Source organism: Corapipo altera, unplaced genomic scaffold (assembly GCF_003945725.1).
Source record: "Corapipo altera isolate COAL_440 unplaced genomic scaffold, ASM394572v1 268, whole genome shotgun sequence".
Taxonomy (NCBI): domain Eukaryota; kingdom Metazoa; phylum Chordata; class Aves; order Passeriformes; family Pipridae; genus Corapipo; species Corapipo altera.
In genome coordinates this window covers 4,273,500-4,286,764 of record NW_020884901.1, presented here as the reverse complement: position 1 = coordinate 4,286,764, position 13,265 = coordinate 4,273,500, and the positions used below count along the sequence as shown (strand labels likewise).

The following is a 13,265-nucleotide window of genomic DNA, read 5'->3' as shown; positions in this document are numbered from 1 at the left end:
GGGACTGGGAGAGACCCTCCGGGACCTGGAGTGGGACTGGGAGAGACCTCCCGGGACCGGGACCGACCCCCCGGGACCGGGAGTGCAGAGAGAGGCACACCGGGACCGAGGCTGGGACTGCAGAGACACTCCCCGGGACCGGGGCCGCCAAGAGACCCCCGGGACCGGGACGGCGACCAGGACTGGCAAGAGAGCCTCCGGACCGGCACCGGGACCACCGAGACTCCCGGACCGGCACCGCCAGGAGACCCCTGTGAACAGGGACCCCCGAGAGCCCCCCGGCCATGGCGGGGGGCAAGGCGGGGCCCCGGCGGCGGCCCATGACCTTGGCCGAGGCGGGCCCGGGCACCGAGAACGAGCGGCTCGGGGTGATCCGGCTCAGCATGTTCCAAAACCCGCTCATCATCAAGGTGAGCCCCGCGACCCCACTGCGAACGGGACCCCCGGGAGGGCGGGAGGGGGGGTCACCGTCCCCGCGGCAGCTCCTCAGCGGAAAATGTTCCCGTTAAAGTTGAAAATGGGAGGGGAAGTTGGGTTTCCTCGCTGCTTCTTCGTGTTTTAGAGTCCCGGTGGTCCCAGAGGGTGACGGGTACAGAGTTCTCTCCCTCTGAGGGTCGGGGGTTTTCCCAGTCTGGGGTCCCACGGTTTGGGGAGCTCGGGGACAGGGACGGGGATGTCACTGAGGTGGCTCTTCATCCCCCCCAGAAGATGAGGTAGAGGAGGGTGGCACACAAACTGCACCTAAATACCAGCAGCACTGGAAGGGGCTGCCCAGGGAGGTGGTGGGGTCTCCATCCCTGGAGGTGTCCAAGGAATGGCTGGACATGGCATTCGGTGCTCCGGTCTGGTTGACAATGCGGTGATCGGTCAAAGGTTGGACTCGATGATCTTGGAGGGCTTTTCCAACCCTAAGGATTCTGCAATTAGGATTTTCAGCCCTGCTGTAGAGGGTCTGGTCCCTTCTCAAACTCCTGACACTTCTCAGCTTGTATCCCCGCCCTGCCCACCGGCCGAGCTCGGGGGGGTGCTTACGAAGTTTTGGGCATCTCCCTCCGGTTGGTTCCTCCTCCTCGACCTCCACAACCCACTGCAGGTCCCGCTTTAACTCCGCCTGCCCCGGACCGAGCAGCAGCTGAAAGTGCAGCTCCCGTCCCCTGGATGGCACTCGCGGAACAGCTTCGTGCCCGAACCAGCGCTCCCAGCCCGGTCCCCAGCAGGGAACGAGCCCCGAGCCCTCCCGGCCAGGGGACACGGCGGGTGCAGCTGGACCGGCTGCTCTTTGGTCCTTTCCCTGCCGAGGTTCTGCTCCAAAGCCTTGTTTTCCCAACGCAGCCAGCGGTGACACTTTAACCGCGGAGTTCAGCTCTTGAGCTCCCTCCTGGTTTGGAAATCAGCCATAAAAGGTTTGGAATATTGCTGAAAATTTTAGTCTTTGCAACGTTGAATAACTTTTCTTGCTTTTTCATGAAACTCTAAAAATATGTCTGGAAATTATATCAGGCAAAGAAAAAAAGAAAAGCAGGCTTTGCATCAGAACTCAAAAGCAGCTTCACTTGTTCAAATTCACAACTTCTTTCTTTCTTTCTTTCTTTTCCTCTGGGTCCTGTAAATTTGATGGGAAGTGTCTTTGCTTAAATGTGGAATAAGGGGTGATTTCTCACCTAGTTGCCCCCTAGAAAGAGCTGGTATGACACAGAATGTGAATCTCCTCAGGATGAAGGCAGCCCCACACCTTCCTCATCCCTCCAAACTGATCTGCCTTTCTCAGCAAAGGGTGTTGGTAAATACCCTTATAGATAATGCCTGAATATGCATCAGAAAAACATGTAATTATATGGCATTTCAGGTATGAAAAGGCATAATTGAAGGGCTTGGGTCGATTCTACTGATTTCCATTCCTTAAATTGCAATATGTATAAACCACTCGTCAGCACTGTGAATCCCAGCTCCACAAATGGAACACTGGGAGAATTATAACACTGGAGGGAGACTATTTACAAGGGTATGTAGTGACAGGACAAGGGGGAATGGCTTCAAACTCACAGAGGGCAGGGTTAGATCAGATACCAGGAGGAAACTCTTCCCTGTGAGAGTGGGGAGGCCCTGGTTGCCCAGAGGCTCCCCCATCCCTGGAAGTCCAAGGCCAGGTTGGGCAGGGCTTGGAGCAACCTGGGCTAGTGGAAGGTGTCCCTGCCCATGGCAGGGAGTGGAACTGGATCAACTTTAAGGTCCCTTCCAATCTGGATTTCTGCTCTGTGGCCAGGTAAAACTAAAATTAGAGCAAGTTTATTTGGGGGGAAAAAATAGTGTTAAATTTTAGCATTCTGGACAATTCCTGTTCTCTCAGGGCTTCCTTACCAGAGGGGTGCTTGCTGGTAGGGATGCAAGGAGATTTGCATCCACCTGATGGAATCCTTGAGCATGGAGCAACTGGGCTGTTACCAGGGATGGTTTTACTCTTGGAACCAGGAGTAATTTCACCTTGTGGTAGGTTCTGTTGTAAAGTTAGTGGCCCCCCTGCCAGCTGCCTTCCCACACTGTGCTGTGCCCCAGCAAATGCTGGATTTACCAGGGTGTCCTTCACTGCCAGGAGGTGACAGGGAAGAGATGGCATTTGGCTGGGGGAACACTGGCACTTGGCCAGTCCCCCTCACTGGTGCACACACTGGCACTGGCACACTTACAGCATCAGCCCTCTGCCACATCTCCTCCTGCTTCCAGCTGCAGTCTGGAGCCTCTTTTCCCTCAGGAGAGCCCTGGGGACATGGCATTTTGGAGAGTTTGGCCAGCAGGTCCCAGCCCTCACACTGTGCAGGGCCACCTGAAAACCAAGGACACAAGAGATGGTTTAGAAGAAAGGGACAAAAGGTTTTGAGACAACTGCTGCTTGGACAAGTGCTGCTGGCAGCTGAGGGAGGGCATGAGGAACACACAGCTCCAGCAGCTGCCATTCAGGTCCTCGGGGCAGCAAATACACAGGAACCTCAGGCCCAGGAGTGATGGATGGGGCACTTGGTCCCCAAAACCTTGGTGAAAGTGTGACATACCCTCACTTTGCAGCAGCCAACAACAGGATCCGCTGCTTTCTCTCCCAGTTCTTTTATGTATCTTCTAAATGTGGCATCAGGTATCCAAATGAGACCAGTGCCCAGACTGTTTTTGGCTCTGCCCAGCCCCATCCCACCAGGATGTGTCCACACACACTGGCTATCACAGATTAAAACCATCACCTTCTCACATCAAGACTTCTAGGGATAAATGCTCTAATTTTTCTCTGCTAGAATGTATGATGTGTTTTAATTAATTGAGGAGTTAAATTAGTTATCAATATATGTATTTGCTTGCAGCATAAAACTGAGGAAAGTATTTCATCTACTGATGCCAGTGAAAAACTGAGCAAAGCATTTTTTGTTTGTTTTCACCAATAAAAGCCTTAGCCAAGCACTTTCCCAGTACAAACTTACTGAAAATTCCTGTGTTACAAAAATAAACCAGCTCTGGGAAGGAAATAAAGAGCTTACCACACTTAACCCCCAGCATGCTCAACAGGAACTACAGAAAAAGTTGTCCATAGAAGTTTGGTGACATTTATATGGAGATCTTCTGGATAACATGGCATAAATAAGTTCCAAAGTCATTGTGTCACCAGTGTGAAATCAGACATATCCCTGGGGTGTGAAGGTAAATGGAGAATTCAGCCCCACGTGCCAAAGCATCCTCCTACCCGTTTAAGTGGAGCCCCAGGATGTGCAGAAAGCAGGGAACTGCTCTCCAGGAAATGCCCTCAGAGCAAGAGGCACCTGACTCACCTTCAGAGCCTCAACAGCAGCTCTCAACATGGAAAAAGTTGTTTCAGAACCAGCAGTTCTGAGGAGGAAGAGGAGGATGGTGAGAGCACGGGAAAGGCTGGCACCAGGTCTCAGTCCAGGCTGCAGGAGAGACAGAGATTTAACAAACAGAACTGCTGGAATGTGCAATACTTGTTTTAAAAGCTGATTATTTACATGAAAACTGATGCCAGGCTATCTTTATTGGTCTGAATGCCAGGCCATTTAGGATTCATTTTCCTAAGCTTCCCTCTCCGGCCCTGAGGGCTGGAATTTTTTCTTTTTTCCAAATGGCATTGAACAAAAGCCACAGGACTCCAGCAATAAAATTTCAGTAGCTACAATCTCCAGAAGAAGAATATATGATCAAAAAAAGCTCACAAAACTACAGGAACTGACACACGAGGGTCCAGTAATCCCAGCAGAGGAAGGATTCGCTAAACCAGGCAGAGTGAACTGCCCTTTTTGTGGAGGAAGAGGAGGCACAGGAGAGCTCTCACTGGGCTCCCCCAGGAGCTGCTCCATGCTTGGGGAGGGTGGGGGTAACAACAGGGCAGTAACCAGGTGGCCACAGGACTCCACTCCCTAAGTAGGTACCAGGTAAAGGCAGAAATCACTCACCAGGCTTTTGTTTTTCCTCTCACTCCTCTTGAACGTTATCACAAAGTATTTTTGCCACAGAACAAGGCACTGCTGAAAGTTGTTGCAAAATCATTTCGGTTTCTGGAATGAACCACAGGATGGACACTACAAAAGCAAGCAGGGACATTTGATCAAACTAAAATTGTGTCACATCGTGAAAAAGGGGGAAAAAAAAGCTGTAATTAAGCAAGAGACAAACATGGACAAATGCACGGTGTGAAAAAGAATGTTACAACTTGGAGCTGTAAACTGCATCACCACAAACATCTCTTGCAAACAGTAATTACTGAAAGGGCAGGTTTTCCATCACTCTGGAGCTGAAGCATTATTAATAAACCTGCACTGTGGCTGCAATGGGGCTTTTACATCTGACTGTTGTGTTCGATCTTTAAACTTTATCCCTCACCTTCCTTTGAGGTGGGTTTTTTTAAACATTCTCTCCAAATCCACTCATCTTCTTTAGCTTTTCTTGCACCAGCCTGCCAAGGAGCCAAGGTGAACCCAGAACCATGCTCCCATCTCTCCAAGCCCTTTCCCAGGGCAGAACCAGGAGGCACCACTCACCTGTGTAATCCTCACCCACCTTTGTGCAAGGATTGCTGACCTGGGCAGGAAGGGAAGGTGCTAAAAGAGAGGCTTCCTTAAAAATACCCCCGTGGCTGGATGCTCAGAGAGGGCTGGATGAGCCATCAGTGCAGGGGTAGTGTCTGTGTGAGAGCTGGCACTGACAGGAGCAAAATCATTCCCTTTCCACAGGGCACACCCAGGCTCTGAGTGAGCTGAGACACCCAGGCAGGGATGTCAGATCCCCTTATCCTTGCTCTCCTCCAGTGATCTGGGGCTTCAGCCACAGCCAAGATCTCAGAGCTGCTTCCACGTGGCCCAGCTCTGCTGCTGGCATCACAACTGAGGCAGCTTCCAGAATATTTAGATAACTTCCCTCCGCTGTTAGCTCTGATGATTTAAATAACTCTGTTTCCTCCCCTAACCTAAACCCGCTCTCAGCTGTTTGGAATCAATACATCTGTTGAAAATTTGGTCAGAGACCAGGTTTTAGTTTGTCTGCTCAGCTAAAGAACCCCCACAACACAGAGCAGAGTGGCCACAAGTGCCTTGAGCTGTATTTGCAATAAGGTTGTCTTATTTGCCGTTAATTATACTATTTACCTCAAATCACTGCATGTGCTGAGTATCCTGCCTTCTGTGCTTCCTGCTTGGGGACACTGAGGTTTAATTAGTGTTTAGGCAGCATTTTGTGTGCTTATTACTATTATTATTATATCACTCGTACCATTATATTTTTGCAATCTAAGACCAGTGTTGTGCTTTTAAAAATGTATTCTGAAATGTCTACATTGTACAGCTCAATAATTCATTAGAGAAATAAGCTAATGAAGGGCTGGTTAGTCAAATAATCATTAGGTTTGGTTCTGAGCTTTCTTTCCAATGCTCTGACTTCTAAGGGTTTTCTTCTCAGCATGAACTCATTTAAGATTTTTAAATGAATTATTTGGTACACTAAAAATTAAACTCCTTATGAGCTTTAGTGCCCTCCTATATTTTGCACAGACACCACTGAAATAAATAAGGTATTTCCAAGAGGCAAATAAACATTCTGCATGAGCGAAAGGAGTGTTTTTTTTACTCCTGGTTGTTTGAACACAGGACTTGGGCTGTACACTGCCAGCTGTGATTCAGCAGGCAGAGGGACAGCACCAGCAGCACCAGGCATTCAGAGCTGCTCACCCCCAAGATCCACATGCAGGATGCAAAATCAAGCAAAAGGGCATTTTGATCCTTTATGTGAACAAAACAATGCAAATTGGTGAGACTAATAAGCCCAGAAACGTTACAAGGTGAATGCCTTTTATGTTCCTGAAAATCTTCTATGTTTATTTGTCTAATACAATGGAAATAAAGCTTCAAAGGCTCTTTGATTTAAAAGTGCATTATTGAAGTCAGCCAGCACGATAATAATGGTTAGACCAAATTGTTGCATTATGACCCTAATGGCAGCATTGTCATAGCAGAGAACATCTGTACAGCCTCTTGCCTCATTTGGTGGTGGTGTAAAAGCAAAAATTAAGCCAAAGGATGAGAGAATGAGGGCAGAATAGGGAAAAAACTAAAATGAAAAAGGGTCACAAATGGGTCCATACATTCACAGTGCACCCAGAGCTGCAGCAGGATATAAATTTTTATGATGAACCTAAAACTCAGGCTTTATTATCTGAAAGATTTAAGAAACTTTGGAGGAGAGCCCCCACCAGTTTATAGTGCTGGCCTTGAGCCACACTAAGGCAAGAGATTATTTTCAGACCAAGTCAGGGATATTCCAAATCCTGCTAATATGACCTTAACCCACCAACCCTTCTCCAGGGACACCAACCCCAGCAGGCTGAGGGCAGCACCAGAGACCCAGCTAAAACTTGTAAGAGCACAGGAATAGCTCTCCCCTCTATCCTCTCCATCCTCAGCTTCCCACTCCACCACCAATAAATATCCCTCCTTCTCTGGAAGAGGCACCAGAAAGTGCCCTGAGCACAGAGGAAAGGCTGGTGAGTGTTCCTTGAGGACAGTCCTGGACAGGAGGGTGTTACACAGGCAACTGTGGGGCAGCTGCCCAAGGAAAAGGTGAAAAGTTCTTTATTTTTACCTTCCCCACAATCATTCCCCTCCTTTTTGAGTGCTGCCTGGCAGAACACAGAGCAAACAGAGCCCGTCCTTGGCAGTCACAGGAACCAACATTTTCAGCTCCTCATTTTTGCAAGTTTTTAGCCTCACTTTCCCCAAGGGCAGATTGCTTTCCATGCAAATTCTTAGAGATGCTCTTATGCCTAATTATTGAATTTGAGATGCCTTTGTCATCTTGCAGGGATTGTTTTGTTCTTGCTTGGCTGCTCACATTGTACAGATTAGACAGAACCTGCATTTCTGAGAATATTTTCCTTTTTAACCATTTGTATTTTATAAAATAAATTACATTGACTTTTCTACTCACATTTATTTGAAGTAGCATAGATAAATGGAAGTGGGACTCTTATTACTAGATTTCCAACAACAGCCTTTAAGAAAACTTCAATATCAAGGGAAATACCTCTAGTTTGATTTGTTTAAGCAAACCAACGCAGGATTTGTGCCTAAAAATCTTACAAGTGAAACCTGATTAAAAATAATAGTGTAACTCCCAGGCTGGGGGAATAAAAATCAGTAAAGCAAACACAGTGAACCTTGTAAAGAGCAAAGTAGCCTGAAAAAATATCACTGGTTTTTATGAGGAGCTTCAGGCTGCTCACCCAGGTAGAAGAGCCCCTTTGTTTGCAGCTTTTCAACTTCCCAACATTTGCTGTCTCCATCACCCTTCCAGCTCCCAGGGGGATGGTCAGGAGGCGACTGTAACTCCACTAATTACCACGTATTATGGGGTGTTAAAGCCATGCTCTAACCCAAACCCAAGTTTCCCCACACAGGCTCCATCCCTCATCCTCGCCAGGCTGTGTCCCACCGCTCCTGGAGCTGTGGAGAGGGGCTGCAATCCCACCTCTGCCATCGTCAGGGAGCTAAAATCGTTCCCAGCTTAGCCCCAGCGCTGAAAAGCACAGTCCCAGATCACACCCGTGGTTAGTTAGCATTTAGATAGGCTGGGCCCGGGCTCTCCACAATAGGCATCAAAGCTGAACTCTTGGTGCAGCGAGAGGGATTAATTTCTTTAACCAACATGCCTGATCTGGCCTATCTCATTACCCTGCCTTGTCAGTGTCGATGTTAGATTTGATTGAAGATTATACCATTTAGGCCTTTCCCCTGTTTTCCACAGAAATCAGGCCTATTGAATTGCACATTCTTCCATGGGCCCCTGTCAATACTCAGTGGCCTGAGCCTCTAATTCTGCTTCATTTAAACTTCATCAACTTTTCCAATCAAGTGGAAGGATCTGAAATAGGCTCCGTAAGCAGAAAGGCCCTTTTTTCCTTTTGTCAGATAATTTATTCTGTTTTCTCTTTCTCTCCCCCTCGCTTCCCCACCTCTTTCTCTTTTTCTTCTTTTCGCTCCCTTTCCCTGATGCTGAAAATGAGATTACAGTATTTAAATGACTATGATAATCAATCGGGGGACCTTGAGCCGAGATTGAGGTTAATTTTTCTTAGCAGAACAAAGAAGCGTGATGCCATCGGGGATTTGAAGGTGCAATCTGTGTTTCATGCTTGTATTCCTGCCTCCCACCACCCCCCCAAACAGAAACTGCAGTTTTAGGAATCTTTTCTTGTTTCTAACTATGTAGTTGTTGTGATTTTTTTTTTTTTTTTAAGACGCAACCCCTAGGAGAGAAGAAATGTAATTTTGGGCTGATAAACAGCTAACAGCCTTCAATCAACAATTTTAATAAGAAAAAAAATCACTTACATGGTGAGACTGCACATCTAATGAAAATGCTATCATTACCTTATTTATTTTTAAATATATTTGGAATAATTTTCAGCAGTGCTAGTAGTCCTTCCACCTTACACAGCAGAGTTGGGAACTTTTAACTGAATCCCCCTTTTATCCAGCCACTCTTCCTACTTAGCAGCTTTCTTGGTTGCCTGGAAAAAAGTTGAAACTTTTGTCATGATTTTGCTAATCAGAAATGGAATCGCTTATGTTCTTCTTAGAACCTGCCTTGAAATGGCTTGTTAAGTCTTTAGATGATGTATTTTTGGTTGTAACACGCCAGCTCACCTGGATCATTCCCATTCCCTGCTCTGGAAGAGAGAAAGAGAAAAATATGCATTTCTTTGCTTCCATCCTAGCTGTCTTGTCAGTGCTGTTTTACATGCTGCCACCCAATGTTATCTTTTATTTGTGTCAGGAGAGAGGATTTGACAAGTTCAGTATACAATGTTCATTTGGCAAGGCAAATTTTTCATACCAATTTTGAGTAGAAAATGAAACCATCTTTCAACACAACGAGCAACATCATTTTTGGACAGACTTATTATGAGAAGAAGAATTGCAAAACTTTATTTCCCTGCACGATCCAAAAGAAAAACAAACGTGGAAATGAGACATTTAAACAAAAAAATAAATACATGTATGAATGTTTGAGGCCATCAGTTTGTTTTAGAAATAAAAAAAATAACCACCGGCTGCTGTCAGGTAGCTGTGGCCTCCTTTTTGTTAATCAGATGCTGCTGAATTTGGTTGCATCATAATGTAGCTTTTGTTTCAAACCTTTTAAGCTGTCAGACGATTGGGGAAGGCAGATCAGACCGACTTGAGAAGTTTGTCAGTGTTTGCCAAGCAAAACAGTCATTAGTCAACAGTGTAGGCTGAGCTTTGGGAAGGGGCTCAGAGCCTGAGCCAGGGAGGGACCAGGGGCATGTCAAAGGGCTCTGGGTGCTTTGCCTCCCCCCTTAGAATCCCAAATGTAACTTCTGGCAGTACTAAATACTCTGAACAAGCCAATTAATGGAAAAATCTCATTGTAAATTCTGCTGTCCCATGTGTCTCACAGCATGTTCCTTAGGGATGAGGTTTTGTTTCTGCCAGCCCCTCACCACAATGGGCTTCTGCTCCACGACAAGGACTTGCTGGTGCAACTGCATGGGCAGGACCCAAGACAGTTAAATAAATATTTCCTAAGGAAGACCATGCATTAAAAAGGGCTGTCAAACCTTCAGTGGGTGACAAATTCATTTTAGCCCCCAGGATCCCTGCAAGGTTGGGAGGTGCAGCCTGGGAGCCCATATAGGGCATGTTCTGCAAGTCCACAGGAAACCTCAGCCTGTGGTGGGAACTGGGAGGATCTCTGATGCCCCAGCTACACCCCACTGTGAATTTTACCCCCACCAAAGCCCCAGGATGCCTGAACAGCCTCACAGACTTCTCTCAGGCAGTGGTTTGCTCTAACAGTGTCCTCTCTTTAAGCAAATGTTGACTCACCACGGGGAAATTAAAACTCCATTAGGCTTTGCCACATTGTAGAGCAGACCCCATTATAGCAGGCGAGTTGCAATTAATTGGTTTCCTCAGATATTACTCAATTCTGGGAAGGCACAGTTAGATGGGAAGGACAGGGCTGATCTAAACAATCATTTCCTAAAATAACATAATCTAAATAAACTAATGAAGTGATTACATAGTTATTAATCTAAATATAAAGAAGAGTCAAAAGAAAATATTGGGTATATAACAATTTAGAAAGAACAGTAGAGTTAATACCATTCTGGTTAGACTCATCATGAGGCAATCAGCATTTGTGCTTAGAGATGGATGCTGGTTTAGCAGATTAATTATATTTCATGCAAAAAGCTGCCATTTCAAAGAGTCCCATCTTCTGCTTATTTTGGCCTGTTGTGCATTCTACTCAACTTTTCAACACATAGATGGAAGGAGCCACTGCCTACGTGGCACTGCAGGTTTGGGGGTTGTCTTTTAACTAAAGTTAATTTTGGATTAAGAAAAGTAAAGCAAAATAACCATAAAAACATGCTCCCTTGTGTGCAGATAGAATAATTACTAATTTGAAAATATTCTGGCCCAGGGAGGGCCCTGCACAGGCAGTCCCTGTGCAGACAGGCAGTGGGGAGCTGCAGGCTGGGGGTGCCTGGGCAGCAGTGCCTTGGGTGCTGTGGGGGTCCCCAGGGCCATGGGGGGTCCCCCAGCCTGCTGCCAGTGCAGGGAGCAGATCCAGGCATCTCCCTGGGAGCTCTGCTGTGCATTATCAGGGTAGAGAAAGCATTTGGCTTCAGGAGAATAAATAACTAGGCCTTATAAGTCATTAAAAATGTATTACAAGAAAAATACAGCGCAGCTATAAATAGAAAACAAAGCAACTCCTATATAAACTTTTACAATGACTGTTACTCAGACTATTTTTCACTGTCTGGTTTTAAGTGAGTTGAGCATCTGTGATCTCTGGAGACTGAGATCCCTTGAAGCTGCAGTTCTCCTGCTCAGGCCTGGCAGTGCTCTGGCCTCTGTGAGGCTCCCCCAGTTTGGATGGTGGCATTGGGTGACAGTAGCTGAGGTCTGTGACCTGCTCAGCCTCTCGGAGCTGAGATGGAGACAGAGGTTCTGGTCAGTACCAAACTGGAACTTTGGTGTTCCCTCCCCTCCTCCTTTTTTTTTTTTTTTTTTACTGGAAATATTTTACTTGTTTCTAATTCCCTTACATTTGTGACAGTCTGACACATAGCAATTACTTCCATAAAAGATATCACCTCTCCCTGCAAACCTCCACAGACACAGACCTTGACTTAATCTAAAATAAACTCTATATAGAAATACATTAATCATTCAGTGATATATTATTACTGTCTTCCTTTTTGTTATTACTTTAAATAGTTCACATACGTAACATCAAGCATTGAGAATAATTTTTAAACCTTTCTTAAGGAACGTACACCTTTTTTTGCAGAAACCAATATTAGCTCCACATTCTGCTCAGTGCTCCAGCTGAAGTCAGGGCAAGCTTGCTTTCAAGGGGGGATGAACTTGATATTTTCAGACTTCAGTGTTAAGAGTTTTTGTCCTCTGATCTGGTTTTCTTTTTGTCAAGCAATAAAGTGGAAGAATTAGGTGGTTAATACACCTTAATGCAACGTGGCGACTCAGCAGCAACTTTCAGCTGTGGCATGTTATGACTTTCAAGAATCAAATCCTGACTGTGATCCCAACATAAAAACTCCACCTTTTAGTATTCACAGCACTTAAACTCCCACGTGTAGCTAATAGTTTGCTCCAAGGGAAAGACTGAGCTGCCTTGGCTGGACAGTGATGAACAATTAGAGGTTGCAGCACCCAGGTGTGCTGAGGAATCCATAGTTAAATATTCAGGTCAGGGAAAGTAGGCCACGGATCTAAATGGGGACTCCTAATAGTTCTAATAATCCTAATAGAGCCCTAATGATCCTAATAGAGTTGTGGCTTCTTGGTAAGGAGGACATTTTGTGCAGCTTACATCTTTAAAAATGTGATGTTTTCATCACTGTTCTGCTGGACACAAAAGAGGGAGATCCTGCAGTGTGGTCCAGAATGAAAATGTTCTGTTCACATGCACGACTGTGAAATATCCAGGGGCTGGGAGGCAAGTTCAGATCTTCCCAAGTATTGGGGTACTTAGGATCTGTTTGGTTCCATTAATACATCTCTGATTCAAGACCTGCAAGGGGGTGAGAGATCTTGGTTTGCATCTAACCCCTGACTGCAATGTAGTGACTCAAACTAGTTTGAAAATAAGCCTGGGCAGTGCAGTGATGAAATTCACGGGTGGGAGGGAGGCAAATACCTCTTCTGCACAGACCTGTGCTCTGGGCTGCACTCCCAGCCATGGAAACTGCTGGCTGGAAACACTGGCTGAGGGTTTCTTACCAGAACAGACCCTTCAGGCTAATTCCTGCAAAAATGTGAAATTCAGCAAGCGAGAATTGGGAAAAGCAATTTCCTCTCCATGAAATGTGGTCCCTTGCTTTGTTTTCTTCCTCAACTCTCAAGAACCTCTTTCTACAATGCTCCATCAGCCTCCCCCAGTTGGGGTCTTGTTGCCCACCTCCCTCCTACAAGGTTGTTAGCGGGCTGCAGTCCCTTTAATTTGGGAATTTTACAAGTAATTCTCAATCGGGATGCTGGAAAACCTGTGACCTTATCTACCGTGTCTATCCCATCAGATGTGGTTCTGTGCTTTCACTGCCATGAAAACAAAGGGGAAGAAAGTTGAACACATGGTATCCTCAGCTAGAAAGGGCTTTGCTGTAAGAGGATATTGAGTTGTTTTGTAAAGCCCAATATTACGCTTGAATTATGCCTGAATAAGGA

General features: G+C 46.1%; 1 protein-coding gene across 1 annotated transcript in view; it reads left to right on the top strand.

Annotated features, from left to right (window-relative positions):
• The first annotated feature begins 156 nt into the window (after window positions 1-156).
• Window positions 157-13,265, top strand: part of CFAP77 (cilia and flagella associated protein 77) — a 60,084-nt gene continuing 46,975 nt past the window's right edge. Inside the window, exon 1 of the mRNA XM_027650390.1 lies at window positions 157-410. Within this exon, the coding sequence (XP_027506191.1) occupies window positions 285-410 (126 nt within the window). The 5' untranslated portion in view covers window positions 157-284. The remainder of the gene's footprint in view (window positions 411-13,265) is intronic.